The following is a 19,883-nucleotide window of genomic DNA, read 5'->3' as shown; positions in this document are numbered from 1 at the left end:
TATACCACACCCTTAAGACTCCCTGGAGCGCACGACTATAGTTGTCACTGAGTGATCCCGTACTCTGTTGTGACAACGTGGGGACTCTTGAGGTTTCATGGCTCCACTCACCATCCCTGTTCCCACCAATCACGAAAATGAACTACACCATGCACCACCCTCTATCCATAATAAGGAACCCTCATTTGCAGTGAGAGGCGAGAGAGAGAGAGAGAGCGGTGAGAAAGAGAGGTAAGAGAGGTGAGAGAGAAAGAGATAGAGATAGGGAGATAGAGATAGGGAGATAGAGATAGGAAGATAGAGAGAGATAGAGAGAGAGGGGAGAGAAAGAGAAGGGGAGAGCGAGAGAGAAGAGAGGGAGAGAAGGGGAGGGCGAGAGAGAGAGAGAGAAGGGGAAGGGCGAGAGAAGAGAGAGGGGGAGAGGGAGAGAGAAGAGAGGGAAAGAGAGAGAGAGGGAAAGAGAGAGAAGAGAGGGGGAGAGAGAGAGAGAGAAGGGGAGGGCAAGAGAGAGAGAGAGAGAAGGGGAAGGGCGAGAGAAGAGAGAGGGGGAGAGAGAGAGAGAGAGAGAGAGAAGGTAGGGAGAGAGAGAAGGTAGGGAGAGAGAGAGAGAGAAGAGGGAGAGAGCGAAAGAGAGAAAAGAGGGGGAGAGAGAGAAAGAGGGAGAGAGAGAGAAGAGAGGGAGAGGGAGGGAGAGAGAAGAAAGAGAGAAGAAAGAGAAGAGAGGGAGAGAGAAGAAAGAGAGAGAGGTGAGAGGTAGAGAGAGAGGTAGAGGTAGAGGAGAGGTATAGAGAATAGAAAAGAGAGGGAAGGAGTGAGATAGATTAAATTGGACAAGACACTCATGAGGACACGTTCAAATCTAGCGCTAATGGGGCGAGTACAGGAGGAGGAGGAGCAAGGAGGCGCGTTTTTATTCAAGCTTCCGGAGCGAACGAGTACGCTCGTGCATGCTACCCGCATGGCGGTTGATGATGACGTGTTCGTGCGTGCGTACGTCTGTGTACATACTTCACTGTTGGCTGCCTCCCACGCAGGGAGAAAGGTCTTATGGAGCTCTGTTCAACAGTGCCGGTGCATACCGGTGGGATACGGTTTTGTTTCGTAATTTTTCGTGTTTTGTTCGCGTGACCTAGAACGAAGACTTATGCGGTGCTATTGGCAAGCAGCAGGTATGTTCCAATGTTCATTATATGCATGCATGCACAATATTTTTTGTACCTAGTAACATATACTGAATATAGAATATATTCAAGAGTAAGAGAATGAATATTTAAAATTAATTGAACGGATTACATAAAACATTTGAAAGGTGTATACATCCAATACCCAGGATAGTAGAAGTTGCATTCAGTTCGATCATCAGCTAAAGTAAAAAAAAAAAAAATAGATTACATTTGTGAAACAAGCCTTCACTGAAGAAAATAGTCCTTGGGTACCTTTTACATCACCTTATACATAACAAATTTGTGGTAATTTATCTAATTTATGGAGCGTTTTGTTTTCGTTTTTGATGTTAATTGCTTGTTTCTTCCCTCAGCGGCCAGGGCGGCGCTGGTGGCAAGGGAAGGAATGAAAATGATGTTCTCTCTGGCATCGCTAATAGTATTGTCGGCAATTACTTGGGGTGAGTGTGATGCTGTTTCCATCCTCTTTATTTGTCGCGCACAATCCGAGCGTATTTTCTAATTAAACGAAACACGAACACGCATCAACATGCATACGCATACGGAAACATACACGTGCACACAGACATGCATACGCATACATTTGCATACAGTGCATACGCACACACACGCATAAACATGCATACGCACACACACGCATAAACATGCATACGCACACACACGCATAAATATGCATACGCACACACGCATAAACATGCATACGCGTAGATGCGTATAGACGTGCGTACGCATACAGACGCAATTATGCGTATATGCACGCGTACGCATGCATGCGCTTACAGACATGCGTACGTATATATGCGCATACAGACGTGCGTATGCATACATGCGCATACAGCCATGCATACGCATACACACGCATACATACATACGCATACACGCACATAGACATGCATACGCATAAAGATATGCATACAGACGTGAATGCGCATGCATGCGCATACAGACGTACATACGCATGCATGCGCATAAAGACGTACATACGCATGCATGCGCATACAGACCTGCATACGCATACACTCGTATAGACATATGTATACATACACGCACATACAGACATGCGTACGCATACACGCTCGTCCAGACATGCGTATGTATACACACACGTAAAGACATGCGTATGTATACACACACATACAGACATGCGTTCGCATACACGCACATACAGGCATGCAAACGTGTTCATGCGTACACAGACATGCATACACATACACGCACATACACGTAGGCATGCATACGCATACACGCACATGCACGTAGGCATGCATACGCATACCCACGCACACAAACGTGTACGCGCACGCGCATAGAGTCGCATGTACATGCATACACATGTGCGCACGCACAGGCAGTGTATATATACATACATATATGTATACATATCCATACACACATACCTACATATAAGTTATCTAGGTACGGTAATAATTGGAGAACAAGAAGCTCTCCCTATGTATGTAGCTCCTTCCAGTTGTACAGTTAGAAACAAACACACACACACACACACACACACACACACACACACACACACACACACACGCAGCAGCAGATCCGAGGTGAATACACACACACACACACACACACACACACACACACACACACACACACACACACACTGCAGCAGATCCGAGTTGAATACACACACACACACACACACACACACACACACACACACACACACACACACACACACACACACACACACACATGCGCGCGCGAGCGCGAGTGTCGTTACTTCCTTCGAGGTGTTAAGTTAAGGTCGGAAATTGATGGCTGGCTAATAAGAGGATAAAGTGTCAACCAGCACGGAAGGAGAGATTAAACAAGTCGTTCGTATTTTCAGTGGCGGAGGCCAGCGCCCGCGAGAGGCCGGAGGAGCTATCGCATCCAACATCGTCAGCAAAGTGATCAAGTAAGTTGTCGTTTTCACTGTTGTAATCCCTGTTATCAATACCATTATCATAATTAATTATTGAATATTAATTATGAAATGTTATTATTATTCAATATTATTATTGTTATTATTATTTTTTGTCATCAATTTTCATCTTTATGACTCGCTTCGGTCTCGCTTTGGGGGAATTTCTGAAGACCTTGGAGATTCTTCAGGGTCTAATAGAAATATGTATGAACGAGTTAATGAATGAGTGAAGGATTGTGGGAATTCGTGAACACAAGAATAAGGACCCTCAATAGTTCGTAGCACATTTTTGTCTTAACCTTTTTGACATAGTGATTTTTTTTCCAAAGGCTTCTCAACAGCATGATAATGGCATTCAACACAAGATAGAAAATGTGAAAATAATCAAACAAATATATAAAAGACTATATGAATAGAATAAGATAGGATAAAATAAGGAAAACTTCACCATGGGGAAAGGTTTAGACAATCGGTGCATTTAGAGAAAATTACGATTTCCTCCCCCCAAAAAAAATCACTAAAGCATAGGGTTTGACCTACCCCAGCTCTGCCTAAACAGGATCCAAACAGACCTCTAAATCATTGGTAACACTGTTCATGTGTATGAAAATCTTACTACTAGACTCGTTGATCAATCTGTAGTGACGATTAAGCATTAAGTTGGGGATCAATGTTACTGCGCGGGGTGAGGCAGTCTCGTATGCTTTAGTGAAGTCTACGAAACAGGTTCTTTGTTTACATCCGCGGTGAAGAAGAGGCAGAACATTGAGGCGTCCTACCATGGAAATGATGAGTGCAATGGCAGAAGAATATAAACAGCAAATTTCTGTGTATGGAGATCGGCGTTCGTGGTGTAGACCACAGCTTTTGCTCAACAGTGTTGTCTTTCTCGTTCCGAGGTTTCGTTGTCATTTGGATGAATCTTTCATGCGGAAATGGAGGCTACATATATTGTGTTCAGTGTTTGGGATTTTTCTTCTCTCCCTCCCTTCCTCTCTGTCTCCCACTTTCTCCCCCACTCTCTCCACAGAAGTCTTTATACCCTTGACTACACAAATACATGGCTTTACAATATCATCAATAGTGTATCTTAAGGTGAGGTAGATCGCTGATAATAATGTGAAGAAATCTGTTTACATTAGAGGTTTTTGAGACTCATATTAGATTCTTTACATTTGATACACAAAATCGCGGCTAAAAGGATTTTATCCCGTTTTCCCGGATGGAAATTCGTGATTGTTATTGCAACGTTAATTTCAACGAATGATATTTATGTACTAGCAAGGGTCACTATTAATAAGATAGTTGTTTCTGATAGTTATGGACTATGAAGTGATTGACTATTAATTTTCATAACACCAACACTGACATTTGGACTGAAATATATTTTTTAATTTGAATGCTTCAATTTGATTACCATATCTTCAGGCGGAAATCGTAATAATGACGCTGCGGGTATTTGCATTTTCTAAATACATTTCAAAATATTACTAATCACGTGACGAGAGATGTGGTTGCCAGTTTAGAAATGTGTTGAAAAATTTAAATACTCTTACAAAAACTGACATTGCCTCCAAAGTAACAACGAGTATCAGATGTAAGATTTGAACGCTGGAATTTTTCACTTTTTAATTCTGCCTTGGTAAAATGAGCTGTCTGTTGACAACGTTGGAACATCGATGGAATGGGATTGTCATCCTGCCTCGTTAAGACGTTATATCATACTCCACCTGTTGACCCATAGTTGTAGTTCCCCTACTTTTTTTATTTTTAACAAATTCCCTCAAGCTTAAACCAGCTTCTGCATGCATCTTTGCAACATTGCATACCCTGCCTTCCGTAACTTGTAATCTTCATACCCAGTATTCTCCTTACTATGCTGCCTGGAGTAGGAGTGAAGGTGGTAAATCGAGCGGGCAAGGAAGCTACATGGATGACCTCGTCAGTCAGATTGACGTCAGCGGGTAACTTGACATCCAACTTAACATCCATCTTGACATCCAACATGCTGATGTCGCTACATCCTCTCCCGCTAAGTGCAGACGTCAAGCACCGAGAGAAGATTTGTATTGGCGGCGCTGATTGGCTGGCGGCGTGAGGCGAGCCAGACGTCTGATTCTCCTGCCTGTCTGCTGATGTTGCCAAATAGCTGCTATCTATTGTGGATAGACGTTTCTTTTTTTAGCTCTCTACCAATGTGCATTATATTAGCGTTGATATTTAATAGGGCTTTGTAAGCAGTAAATATTTTACGCTCGCTGATACCAGTTGATTTAGGAGAATCAAAAGAGGTGGCAACATCGACATGGCGCCCACCAATCATGAGCTGAGATACAAATGTCTTTAGGCGCCAGGGGCCGTATTCAACAAAGTTCGACTCGGAAAGTAGAGGAATCCTTTCATTTATTATCTCGATAAAGCACAATTTCAGAATTATACATTTCAAATGTCTTTTCGATCAAACAAAACTTAGGCTTAAAAGTATGAAGTAGCCAAGAGTACGACTCATTGTCGGTCAAGTCTCCGCCTACAATGATGACGTAATCCCTAAGCTACTGTGATTGGTTGTCAGACTTTTAGTAACCAATCATGGGAACTTAGGGGTCTTGCATCAATTGGAAGGTAGGTATCTTGGCTGACAGAGTTATTTGATGCAGCAAAAAGCTGCAGTTTCTGGAAATTTGAAATAGTTATGCATTAGTACATCCATATACCAAAGGTTTTTTCCCCCTTACAATGAAAGTAGCCATAAAAACCACTCTCACCCATACCATCCCTACAAACTTTAATTTGTAGTGTAATGAAATACCTACAGTTGTGTTAAAAAATAAAACTATTGTTTCATTTATTGATATACACATATCTAACATAGCGATTTACCAAGATTTAGTTGTGATGGATTCGGATGATTTCTCAACGTGGAATTTCGATCATTTAATGCCCTGCCAAAACAAAATCGACATAGTTTGCGACGATTTTGACTTTCTTTTTCCAAAGGGGTTACAAATCAGGATGGAATTCGAGTCTGGCCCAAGATGTCTATGTTCAGGGGGAAGAGAGTGTAGCAACTTGCATTTGTCAACATTGTTTACTAGTTATTACTTATGTATTTATTTATTCTTTTATCTATTTATTTGTTTCTTTCACGCTCTTTCGTAATCGTTTGTTCCTTTATATGTCGATTCGTTTTCTCTATTTTATTTTATTTTTGTCTTGTCTTGTCTTAGCAAACCCGTCTTTGTCCCTTGTCAAATTTTCTGTTCACCTTGTCTATTTATTTATCTTTCCCCACCTGCCTTTCAATATCATCCCTCTGCACTAGTAAATAGTGTAATAGTACTATTTAGTGTTGCATCACTAACAAGCGATCCTTTCGCCAATCAATATACATTTATTGTCTTTCTCAAACTTCATGTAGTTGAACATGCGCACCTTTTCAAGTTTGTCGAACTCGTGTTTGGAAACGGGTTGTTTGAGCCTCAAAAGAGTCTTTCAAGTGCTTTCAAAAGCGTGTACACACACACGCACACACACACACACACACACACACACACACACACACACACACACACACACCTACTTGTACATATTTGTATTTTATTTTCTCTTGTATGTTTATGCGTACATTCAAGTAGGACGTCAAAGAGAATCGCCTCCCTACCACACGTCTACATAATCTGTCGAGACCCTCGCCTCCATCTGGTGGTGCAGCACCGAGGGGCTGGCACTCGGTGTCCGGACCGAGGCAGATCTCTCTCTGAACTTAGATTGCTTTCCTTCCTTTCACTTAAGGACAGCTGACAACCGGCGACGGATCCCCTCCTACTACTAATACAACACAGACCGACACTAATTTTTTTTTTCCCAGAGATATTTTAAGTTGAGCCCGAGGATCGTTGCCGGCCGCAGTGGGGCTGTGGGTTTTGAGTTTGTGAAACTTGAGGCAACATATATTACCTTCATTATTGAGGCAACATTTATTAACTTCATTATTCATTGGTTAAAAAAATCTTAACTTTCGCATTCCATAACACATGTGGGTGTGCATACATACATATACAAGTACATATATACATACATACGCGCACACGAAGGAATGCATGCCGACAGGAGACCTTTTGGTCCATAAAATGCACACTTAGGAAACACTATTGCCAGTGTGTGAAGGTCCTAAGCAATGATAAATCTAGACATGTAATAGTAACAGCAGGGATTATGTAACTATATATATATATATATATATATATATATATATATATATATATATATATATATATATATATATAATGTAGTTGGGCCGCCATCCATCCGCTTAGATATATTACGCTTATTAATGTTATTGCAATTTGTCCATTAGTGTCTAAATATGAATGGCCCAACAAGGGGAAATGAACCTTATATGCACAAATGGAGCGGGGCTTGGCGTAGTCTCCACCGCTCTCCATATTATTGTAATGTTAATGAAGGTCATTACACACGTCAGTCAACAAGCTGGTGATGGTTTCATTTACCTCGTATTTTGTTCCATTCCTGAGAGAGAGAGAGAGAGAGAGAGAGAGAGAGAGAGAGAGAGAGAGAGAGAGGTGGAGAGAGAGACAGGTGAATAGAGAGAGTGAGGGGGGAAGAGAGAGAGGGAAGAGAGAGAGAGGGGAAGAGAGAGAGAGAGGGAAGAAAGAGAGAGGGGAATAGAGAGAGAGAGTGGGGGAAAGAGAGAGAGTGGGGGAAAGAGAGAGGGGAAAAGAGAGAGAGAGGGGAAAAGAGAGAGAGAGGGGGAAGAGGGAGATGGAGAATGGGAGAGAAAGAGAGAGGGGGGTAGAGAGGGGGAGGGATAGAGAGACAGAGAGGGGGGAGATAGAGAGAGAGGGGGGATAGGGAGAGGGGGAGAGAGAGGGGGAGAGGGAGAGAGTGGGGAGAGGGAGGGAGAGAGAGAGGGGAGAGAAAGGAGAGAGAGGGGAGAGAAAGGAGAGAGAGAGAGAGAGGGAGAGAAAGGAGAGAGAGAGGGGAGAGAAAGGAGAGAGAGAGAGAGAGAGGGGAGAGAAAGGAGAGAGAGAGGAGAGAGAGGGGAGAGAAAGGAGAGAGAGAGAGAGAGGGGGGTGGAAGAGAAAGGAGAGAGAGAGGGGAGAGAAAGGAGAGAGAGGGGAGAGAAAGGAGAGAGAGAGAGGGGGGAGAGAAAGGAGAGAGAGGGGAGAGAAAGGGGAGAGAAAGGAGAGAGAGAGAGTGGAGAAGGGAGAGAGAGAGAGTGGAGAAGGGAGAGGAGGGAGAGAGAGAGAGGGGAGAAGGGAGAGAGAGAGGGGGGAAAGGAGGGAGAGAGAGAGAGAGAGAGAGAGAGAGAGAGAGAGGGGAAAGGAGAGAGAGAGAGAGGGGAAAGGAGAGAGAGAGAGAGAGAGAGAGGGGAGAGAAGGGAGAGAAGGGAGAGAGAGAGAGAGAGGGAGAGAAGAGAGAGAGAGGGGAGAGAAGGGAGAGAGAGAGAGAAGAGAGAGAGAGAGATGCGTGCACATGTGCATTTAAGGGATATGTGTTTGTGTGCATACGGGTTTACGCGTACATGCATGTACAGTACATACACGTGCATGAACACACACGCATACAAATACACACAAACACGCAGCATCTTCTCGCACGCGCGTGGTCTCTCATGAAACACACACATATACATGCACACACGCACAATCACACACGCATACATACACGCACAATCACTCGCATGCACACACGCACAATCACACACGCATACATACACGCACAATCACTCGCATGCATACCCGCAGAAACACGCACAAGCACACACATGCACACACGTACACGCACAAGCATACGCATGCACACACGCACAATCACACGCATGCATACTCGCACAAGCACACATGCATACACGCTCACTCACACACGTGTAGACACGCACAAGCACATACATGCACACACGTATTCACACATGCACGACCACAAAAACACACACACACACACACACACACACACACACACACACACACACACACACACACACTCACACAAGTAGTAGATCTTTTTTTTAGGTCTCCATAGATACACAAATTCAAGTTGAAAGTGAAAGAAAGAAAAGAAAAAGAAATGTACAGGCAGACAATGCAAGTAAATTTAAAGCTACACTTTAACAAATGGAAGCACATAGACGACCTCACGAGTATATTTCTTGCAATTATCCTTTTTATTACTATCAGGTGATTACATAAAACGTATGCAGGCGTCGCACAGACACACAGATACACACTCTCTCACACACACACATACACAGATACACACTCACACACACACACACACACAGACACACACACACACACACACACACACACACACAGACATACACACACACACACACACAGACACACACAGACAGACACACACACGCACACGCAGACGCACACACACACACACACACGCACACACACACGCACACACACAGACACACACACAGACACACACACACACACAGACACACACACACACAGACACACACACACACACAGACACACACACAGACACACACACACAGACACGCACACACACACACGCACTCAGACACACACAGACAGACAGACAGACACACACACACAGACAGACACACGCACACACACAGAGACACGCACACACACAGACACACACAGAGACACGCACACACACAGACACACACAGAGACACGCACACACACAGACACACACAGAGACACGCACACACACAGACACACACAGAGACACGCACACACACAGATACACACAGACACAGGCACAGACACACACACAGACACACACACAGACACACACACACACACACATACACGCATATACACATACGTATACACATGCGTATACGTATACACACGCACACTCCTATCCACATACCCACACACACATGTATACATATGCACACACCCATCCACATCCACATATGTACATGCAGAGACACGCACATGTATTCCAAACTGTACGTGTCTGAACATTCACACAGGAGTATACAAACCTTTGGCCGCTTGGGAACTGGCAGGGGCGCGAGATTGTCCACAAGGATAGAAGCGCTGGTAAACTAAAGTCCATAACAGTTATGGTCACTGAACGCTGACAGCTTAACACAAACATACATGAATACATACATTACTATATACATATGTACATGCATGCATGCATACATACATCTATACCAACACACGTCTCTCTTAGCCAAACTCGGTCCGTTTTCAACACGAGAAGTATGTTCTCACTCTTGTCTCACTTTTACGCGATTCGCGTATTCATGTCTCACTTTTACGCGATTCGTGTAATTATTTAACTTATACGCGATTCGCATAGTCATGTCTCGCTTTTTACGCGATTTGCGTATTCATGTCTCATTTATACACAATTCGCGTTGTCATGTCTCGCCTTTTACGCGATTTGCGTATTCATGTCTCAATATAACGCGAATCGCGTCGTCACGTTTCACTTTTACGCGATTCGCGTATTCATGTTTCACTTTTACGCGATTTGTGTATTCATGACTCATTTTTACGCGATTTTTGTGTTCATATCTCACTTTTACGTGATTCGCGTATTCATATCTCCCATTTACGCGATTCGCGTATTCATGTATCACTTATACGCGACTCGTTCATTGCGCACGCGCCAAGGCCTCAACCCGCGGGAGGAGGAGGTGATAGGGGAGGAGGAGGAATAGTTCCGGGGGTGGATGACGTTTCCGGGGTCGAAGGCTTTCCGGGCCTGCCCTCCATCCCCGGACTGCCCTCCATCCCCGGACTTCCCTCTATCCCTGGATTCTCCGGAGGGTCCGGGGGGCCCGGAACCGGACCTCCGGGGATGAAGCCCATCAACCCCTTCTACCGGTCAATCGCCGCTACTGCCGTGGATGCTGTCATCGGGTAAGGGTGTCAGTAGTGGTGTTGTTGGTGTCAGCGGTAGTGGTGTCAACACCACTATCACCACCACCATCACCACTGGTGTGCATGGGGGAGGTTCTGCCACCATGGGGGGTGCCCAGTGTTCACCCCTTTGTGGGTGTTATGGTGTTAACCACCATCCCCTTTGGAAACTCCCTGTATATCACAATAAACTCCTTTGTACTGTAGCTATGTGTACTGGTATCACGTAACGCCATACATCACGTAAACACTCTTGTAGATATGTGTTATCATTACCTATCACGTAAACACCCTCGTAGATATGTGTTATCACCTAACACCAAATATGCTGGTATCATTTGGCACCATCAGTACTGTAGCGCTTTGTGTGGGGGAGAGCGGCAGTTGATTCTATTAAGAGAACCTCCATTTCCATCCCTCTTTCATTTTGTAAACAATCGATATACACTTTGGCGTCTTAATCTCTCTCCAAACGCCACTTGTACTGACGTTTGGGCCCAGGACATACTCATATATATATATATATATATATATATATATATATATATATATATATATATATATATATATATATATATATATATATACACCTGGTAATCACGATACTCTTAAGAATTTTGTTTTTACTAAATTAATAAATTTCTTCATTCGTCACTTGGAGAGATCTGACCATACGGTATGCAAGACGGGGTATACATAAACAAATAAGTGAATAAATAGTTATACAAAGAAACAGACAAATATAGTCATAGTCATGGGGTGAAGATATGAAAATAAATTAACGAAGAATAAAGAAGTAAACAAGTAAAAAGAATGTTAACAATCGATGGAATCGACTGCCGCTAGAGAATCTGCACAGAGCGTTACAATACTAGAGGGTGGTATTTTATGTTTTATTTTGTTTATTTTTTGTACCTCACTGTAGTTGATTCCACATCAACCTTTTTTATGATTTCTATTTATTTATTTAGTTGTGTATATATTATTCAGACAATACCACGGCTAGATATACTAAGTCGGTCCAACTTTGTTTACAACAATCTGAGTCGACATGACGTCACGAGGCCTTCAGACAATCTATAACGTCACACTTAAGCCCCGCCCATTACTAGCACGTGAAGTGACTTGGTATATTTATAGTTTGGTTTTAGTAGAAAATCACCCACAAGCTGCTCACGGTCTGTCTTTTGAAGTCTCGTGTTCGATGAGATACCTCGGACAGAGCCTAAAGACCCATGCATTTAAAGAAACTCGTAATAATCTTGGGACATATATATATATATATATATTATTGCAGCACTGAAGCTTTAAAGGCCTCACTACTACTCTATTGTATGCTTAGTCTCTTCAATACAATAATATAAAGAGAGCTAGGTCTTAAATTTCACTGACAAGCTTAACAACGGATGAATCGTATAGCATTTTTCTTTTCTACCTGCCTTACGTTCTCGTATATATATTTTTAATTCTCTCTTCGTTTCGTTCTTCATTTGTTCATTCAATAATTATACCTGAACGAAGAGCTTTGGAGAGTGAGTCGAGTGTTTAGAGATAATTTATTTTTTTATTTATCATTATTATTATTACTTTTTTAATCATTATTTTCGTCTTTGTCATAAACACGTAGGCTGTTGGTCTATTTGTGTCAATTTATGCTTTACCAGTTGTTTCTGCTTCTATTTTGTTTTTCCGAAACAATGTTCTAGAAATAAGTTTATGTAGTCTTGGCCTCTTAAGCACTTTATGATTTTTTAAAGTATTTTAAGTACACGTTATTTCCCACTTTTGTGTGCACGATTTTTTTTTCATAATTTTGCAAGTTTATCGTATTATTAAATTTTAAGTAAATCGACCATCAAGTTTGAGGTTAGTAACAATTTCAACGTTAGGCTAAGTTTAGTCTTAATTCAAATTTACGTAATCGTAATTTTTCTAAGATTCTTTGCATCCTAGATTTGTATTTCGCTGGAAATTACTAAAGTAAATTTGACTTTCCTGCACTTAAGTAGATTCTGTATTTGTATTTGAAAACCAAAGTAAGTTTTGTCATCCCAGAATTCCTCAACTTTTCGTAATCTGCACTTTTCTAGATTGTAGAATTACATTTAATTGAAACTTGTTTTGTATTTTCTATGTTTACGTCATGAGATAGTAACTAGATCATAAGATTAGAGGTTTTAATTTTAATGACAATTTACTTAAGTTCTTTTAACTTTGTCACCCCATAAATCTAGAAAAACAATAGAAAAAATAAAATAAAGTGAATTAAAATAGAATAAAGTAAAATAGAATATGTTCCCATTCTAGATTCCAAATGTATTTTCCTTATTGTCCAATTCTTGAAAATTTTCAGAAATTTCTGACCTGAATTGTGATTTTTCAAAATCTAGAAGTGTTAACTTCTAACTTGTCAAATTACTGTATTAGTCCGAAATTCTAACTAAAATCAATTCATGTACATAGTTTCTAAACCATGTTTTGAATATTCGAAAAATCTAGTATGTCTATATCATCCCCAGATCTAAGTCAAATTAAGTTTTAATCATGTCTTAAACCAGGAATATTTGGAATTGAATGTTTTTTATATTAATTTATTTTACTAAGAGTTATAACATTTAAATCATAACACTATATACCCATACATTGAATTATGGTTTATACTTGCTCTTTGTTGGTCTCGCTCAGATTATATAATTCCTCTTTGTACAATCGACCATATATAAGGAACTTTTTTTTTAAATCTTAGAATAAAAAACTAAGTTATGGTGTGACATTATCTTGCTCTTAATAATTCTCCCACTTAAATAGTACCTCCTCTTTGTATAGTCATGTCATAGTTTACTAAGAGTAGCACCAAATCATGTACTAAGTCATGGTGTCTATGGTCCTAGGGGCTCTCTTATTGCTCTTTGTACCTAAGCTCCTCTTTGTAGTCCAGCAACACTCCTCTTTATAGTCAATCCAAAGATAAGCAAAGGCAGTGTATAAAATCACATACTAAACACGTCTGTTGTTGTTCCTTCAATATTACCTCCTCCAACTCCTCTCTCTCTCTTTTTCTCTCTTTTTTGTGCTGCCCTCTGGTGATTGGGGGACGGTGTAATATCCCCCCATACCCCCCATTCCCCCCCACCTCCATGGTAACGATGCCCTGGATTGGTTGTGCGTAATCCATGTTCCGGAAATGACGTCATCCACGTAAACAAACGGACGCTGACGGCGATGACGTCACCCACGTAAACAAACCTATGTTGACGCCGCTGACGGCGATCTGGGCGCCCTTTGGGTCCTTGCAGGGACAAACTTGGAAGCGGGATCGTGGGCGATGTGGTCAAGGAGACATCGACGGATGTTGCGGCCGAAGTCATGGAAGGAGTTGTGTAAGTCTCTGGTCTGCATGGTCTCCGTGTGTTTAAGACCTTCCCAGCCCCCACTTTTTTTTTTTTTCTCCTTTTTTTCTTTTTATTCTTTTTGAGAGGGTGTCTCTTCGAAGGTCTCAAAGTAATCGTAAACTCAGAAGACAAAAACTATATGTATATATGTATATATATATATATATATATATATATATATATATATATATGTTTATATATATATATATATATGTATATATATATATATATATGTATATATATATATATATGTATATATATATATATGTATATATATATATATATATATGTATATATATATATATGTATATATATATATATATATGTATATGTATTATATATATATGTTTATATATATATGTATATATATATATATATATATATGTTGGGTCTGTCTTCTGAAGTCTCGTGTTCGATGAGGTACCTCGGACAGAACCTAAAGACCCACTTCCCCTTTTTTTCTCAAGTGTTTCTTTTTAATGGTTTCAGAAACAGACTTCGAGTCCCTGTTGTCTAGATATCATATTTCATCTATTTATCTATTTATTTATTTCTATATTTTTTCATTTTTATTTTGCGCAAGGGTCGTCTATCTATGACAGTGAAAGATACTCTTATTTCTTTTGAATTGATACATTTATTCATTTATATATTTATTTGTTTTATATTTTTTCATAATTTGTGTTGGTTAGTTTTTTTTATACATTGTGAACACCTTCAATTCCTTTTGTCCATATTTTTTAATTGATCTGCAGTTGGTTTGGTATCCAGTGTTTTTTAATGTCTCTTTTTACTACCATTTCACAGAACAAAAAGTTTGAATTTTACATAATTTGAATTGTTTGCCATATCGTACGATTTTTTTTTTTCAAATAATGTTTGGTTACTAACGTTTGTTTGTGTGTTTGTACATGTGTGGAAATCTTACCCAATTTACAAATGTGTGAACATTTTCATTTGAGTCCTTTTTTTTTGTAATATCATTTTGGTGCATTAATTGTGTGATAATTGATCAATCTGAACATTATTTCAATGAGGGTAGTGCTGTCGCATTTTTCAACATAATTTAGATTTTTTTTTAATCATGAAAGAACAAATTATTTTTCAGATATCTCTGTTTTTCATTCATTTATTTGTTTATCTATTTATTTACTTGTTTATGAGATTTTTTTTAACTTAAGATGAACAACCAACCATTGAAACAAACTCGTTCCATGTACCTTGTTATTATGACGAACTTTACCAGCGCTTCCATCCACGTGGACCTTTCCTCTCCATCTCCAGTGACGTAAACAAGACAGTGTCATCCTTCAGATATTTTCTTCAATCTATCGTCTGACGATGCGTCTCTATTCTGTAAACTATTATCTACTATTGGGAAACTATTCCTTTCTGTTGGAAGAAGCCACCCCACCGATTGTGTGGAAAAATTATCTTCAGGGACACGACAGAACGCGAGGATAAGGTTCGTTTCACACGTGTCGACTTTTTGCCGTGCGCCGTTCACCATACGACGTCGTGCTGGGTGTCTATAGACGACCACGACCACGTGTGAAAGCGTCCATAGACACCCATAGTTATTTGAGAACACGACGTCGTGTCGTGGACGGCGCACGGCGAAAAGTCGATACGAGTGAAACGAGCCCATCAGTTGGACCCATCACAAGAATGGCTACGACGCTACCGTCGCAATTTTGAAGAGCATCTACGAAAAAAATTCTTTCCAGGTCGACGCCTCTGAGTTTGTTTTTCGTGGCTAACTCTCATCCACTATTTGGGTTTTTTATTCTTTCTTTTTTTAATTATTCGGTTATATTTTTGTTCATTTATTTGTGTATTTAGCTATTTTCTAGAATATTTTTATCAATGTTTTGCATATTTTTAATATTTAAATTTGTTTTTTATTTATCAACATTTATTTTTCTAGATGATTTCTCATGTTTGTTTATATATAGATTTATTTTATCTATTTTATTACTTGTTTTTATTTTTTTATTTTAATGTCCTCGTATGTACGACACACAAAGAAATTGTATGGGTCGGAACTACCTACAGTAGGTATTTTGAAAGTGTGCCTCTTTCGTCCTTTCAGCTTTCAAGAAATTATAAAATTTGCGAACAACAAAACCGAAGAAATGGAGAATCGGAAGAAACGTCGACCAAATATGAACGACAAGAAACTCAAGAAAAAGAAGAAAAATCCACTCGATTTTTTATTTTAACCAGTTGACACCATAAGAACGTTTCCAGTTGGAATTCCAGGCAAGAAGCGCTGGAACCTTGCACCTTTCCAGCCAAGAAGATTCTTCGTATAATTTTTAAAATATCGACTGTGACTTGACCAATGACCAAAAAATGTGTAAGACTTTGGACGCCATTTTTTTTTGACAAGACATTTATTCTTTTAATATTTTGTATGATGTATGATTATTATTCTTGCCAAGGTTAAATATATAATTTTAAGTGTTTTAGCTCAACAGACTCCATTTTACATCAGAATATGTCAAATGTAATCAAAATAATTAACAAATTCATAAAACAACAACCATCATAATTACTGAATATAGCGTGTGTATGTATATGTATGTGTATATATATATATATATATATATATATATATATATATATATATATATATATATATATATATATTGTATGTAATATGTATACATGGATGCATATAAACACAAGTCTATACCTACGACTATAATTATACTTTTACATATACCCACATAAACCTACTATACACGCATACATAAACATATACAAATAGAGACACAAACTTATACAAATTGAGTCAGTGTATTTTTAATGATCTTCTCCCTCCTCCTCCTCCTCCTCTTCCTCCTCCTCGTTGGACCTTCGCAGGGGGTCCCAGTTCTCCAGGGAGGAGGATGGTTCCGTGGTCGAGCAGATGTCCCAGATGCATGTGGACCCGTCCAAGCACCGCATCTTCCCTTCGTCGGGTGAGTCTCCCAGGTGGACACCCGGACCATCCCTCGTTGTTTTTATTTAATTTTATTTATTGACGTTTTTCCTACATATTTGTTTATTCGTTTATTTATATTTTCATTTTTTTTTTTTGTTCCATACAATCATTTATTTAGTTGTACACATGCTTATTTGTATATTATTTTTTTTACATTTGTTTATTCCTTAATGTGTTCATTTTCTGTAAAATTGCAAAATATTTGAAGAGTAATTTTAGATTCATGGAACTAATCGCAACATAATGAATAACAAATCATACTAATATTTCGCAAATGTATTTGATAATTTATCTATTTATTCATTTGCAACCCACTTTGATTTTTCTAATCTTGAAATCTGACATTTCTTTATTTTCGTAAACATTCCTGTTCTTAAGCGCGGTTCTGTGTTCATTTTGCAAATTCTGCGCCGTTTGATCGATGATTAATGCCAATGGGCTTTGTAGGGGCTGGGTGCATGTGCTATAGCTTGATCTAAGATTTATGACTTGAACTCTTAACTCCATTGCTACTTGGGTTTAGAGACGTGAACTAAAATGAAAGATAAAGCGTGGAAGAGAGATATATAGATTTATAGATATAGATATGGAGATATAATGAGAGAAAGAGATAAAAAGAGAGAAGGAAGAGAGATATAGAGATGAAGAAATATATAGAGATAGAGAGAGACAGAAAAAGCGTTCATCTCGCGTCCCCAACATCCATCAACCCCCACTCCCGAAGAAGACCCCAGACCCACTCCGCTTCTTCTCGAACTCTACCAATCTCTCCCCCCGTTCTCCAACCTGCAGGCGATCTGCTCAACTCCTTCATGACCCGCGGCGCCTACCACCTCAAGAACCGGCTCTTCGGCGGCGGACGAAAGCATCACAGTCGAGAGGAGGCCAACGCGGTCTTCAGGGTGAGTACAGACTTCATGTTTCTCTCGGGGCTTGGGAGGGAAGCGGGGATTCTCGTGTATATTATGGGACGCTGTTGACCAAGTCCAATGAAGGAAGAATGTATGAGACGTCAAGAAACTTTGCTGCTTTCGAGTGAAGCATGGATATATATACAGTATATGTATATATATATATATATATGTATATGTATATATATATAACGTGTGTGTGTATATGCATACATATATATATACACATACATATATAAATATACTGTATATGTGTATATAAAAAAAGACTTGCGCCTTTGACGATCCGTGCATAACTAGAAACCTGTAAGAGTGGCGGAGATGCCCCTCTGTTTCTGGACGCCTCATGTAAGCTGCTCTTGGACTATCTAACCACTTAAACTCGATGGCTGGCCTCCAGAACGCCACAATAATTTGATGCTAGGGAAGAAGAAAAAAGAAGAAGAAAAAGAAGAAAAATAACAACAACAACGGTGGTCTTAAGAGGAGAGGAAGGAAATATATATTTGTATATACATATATATATGAATATATATATATATATATATATATATATATATACATGCAAATACAATATATATACATATATATATGAATATATATATATATATATATATATATATATATATATATAAATCGTGTCTAGAAATTTACTATCTGGAAACCGTACCTTCACTGTAGCTGGAAGGAGTCCTCGGGCCATCCTGTAGATATCTGAGAAGAAACGTTGGACTACACTCTGTATTACATCAATGTGATTCCGTTTCTATATCACCGTCCAACTGAAGGTGAGCAATCGCCGGTTCTCATCTCCGTGTGAAGAAAAAAAAAAATTGCCAGATGGTCTTCGGCTCACTCCAGGGAGCGAGTGCCAGCCCTATGGGGTGTTGTAGTGTTTCGAAGTTGGGTGGTGGGGAGACGGTTCTCTGACACGTTCCTCCTGCAGGACGACCACGGTCAGGTATCCATCGTTGGTCCTGCAGGAAATATGTGTATATAGAATGAAACTGAAGATGTACACGAACTAACGATATAAAGCCACGTCCACACGGTCGAGCTGTGCCTGGCAGGCTGTGCCTGGCAGGGCAAAGTCTGCAGTCTATGCCCGCGTAAAGCCACGTCCACACGGTCGAGCTGTGCCTGGCAGGGCAAAGTCTGCAGTCTATGCCCGCGTAAGATGTCCACACAGCTGTCTGTGGTGGTTGGAGGGCAGTTGGACGCCAGCAGTTGTTGTGAGCGAGTGGTTCATTACGGTAAGATCACCATGGTGCGCTCCATACTTCGAAAGATAGCACTATATTCTATCATAATTGGTGCCTGCATTAAAAAGAAAAACAAGAGACCACAGAGACGTGTCTGGTGCCGGGAGTGGTTGCAGAGACGTGAAAGAATGGGTAGCTCTGTGACAATCCTACGTGAATTGCATGAGGAAAATGAAACTTTGTTCCGCAATTACGTGCGGATGGACATAAACAGTTTTTATATTCTTGTATCGAAAGTGGAGAGCTATATTCAGAGGCAAGAGACAAATATGAGGCAAAGCATTACACCAGCAGCACGTTTGTCTCTATTTCTGTAATCAAAACACCTTACATTCCACA

At 40.1% G+C, this 19,883-nt stretch overlaps 1 protein-coding gene across 1 annotated transcript in view; it reads left to right on the top strand.

Moving 5' to 3' along the window:
- The window catches only part of LOC143026787 (uncharacterized), a gene marked incomplete at its 5' end in the record, with an annotated part of 48,815 nt that extends 30,464 nt beyond the window's left edge, over positions 1-18,351 (top strand). The window contains 5 exon segments of the mRNA XM_076187561.1: positions 1,538-1,624; positions 3,028-3,096; positions 14,287-14,370; positions 17,251-17,348; positions 18,164-18,351. Of these exon segments, the coding sequence (XP_076043676.1) occupies positions 1,538-1,624; positions 3,028-3,096; positions 14,287-14,370; positions 17,251-17,348; positions 18,164-18,351 (526 nt within the window).
- Positions 18,352-19,883: the final 1,532 nt, after the last annotated feature.

This window comes from Oratosquilla oratoria, chromosome 7 (genome assembly GCF_046742065.1).
Source record: "Oratosquilla oratoria isolate Oo_2021 chromosome 7, ASM4674206v1, whole genome shotgun sequence".
Classification (NCBI taxonomy): Eukaryota; Metazoa; Arthropoda; class Malacostraca; order Stomatopoda; family Squillidae; genus Oratosquilla; species Oratosquilla oratoria.
Note: the sequence above shows the minus strand (reverse complement) of the source record. Positions and strands in the feature narration are given on the sequence as shown.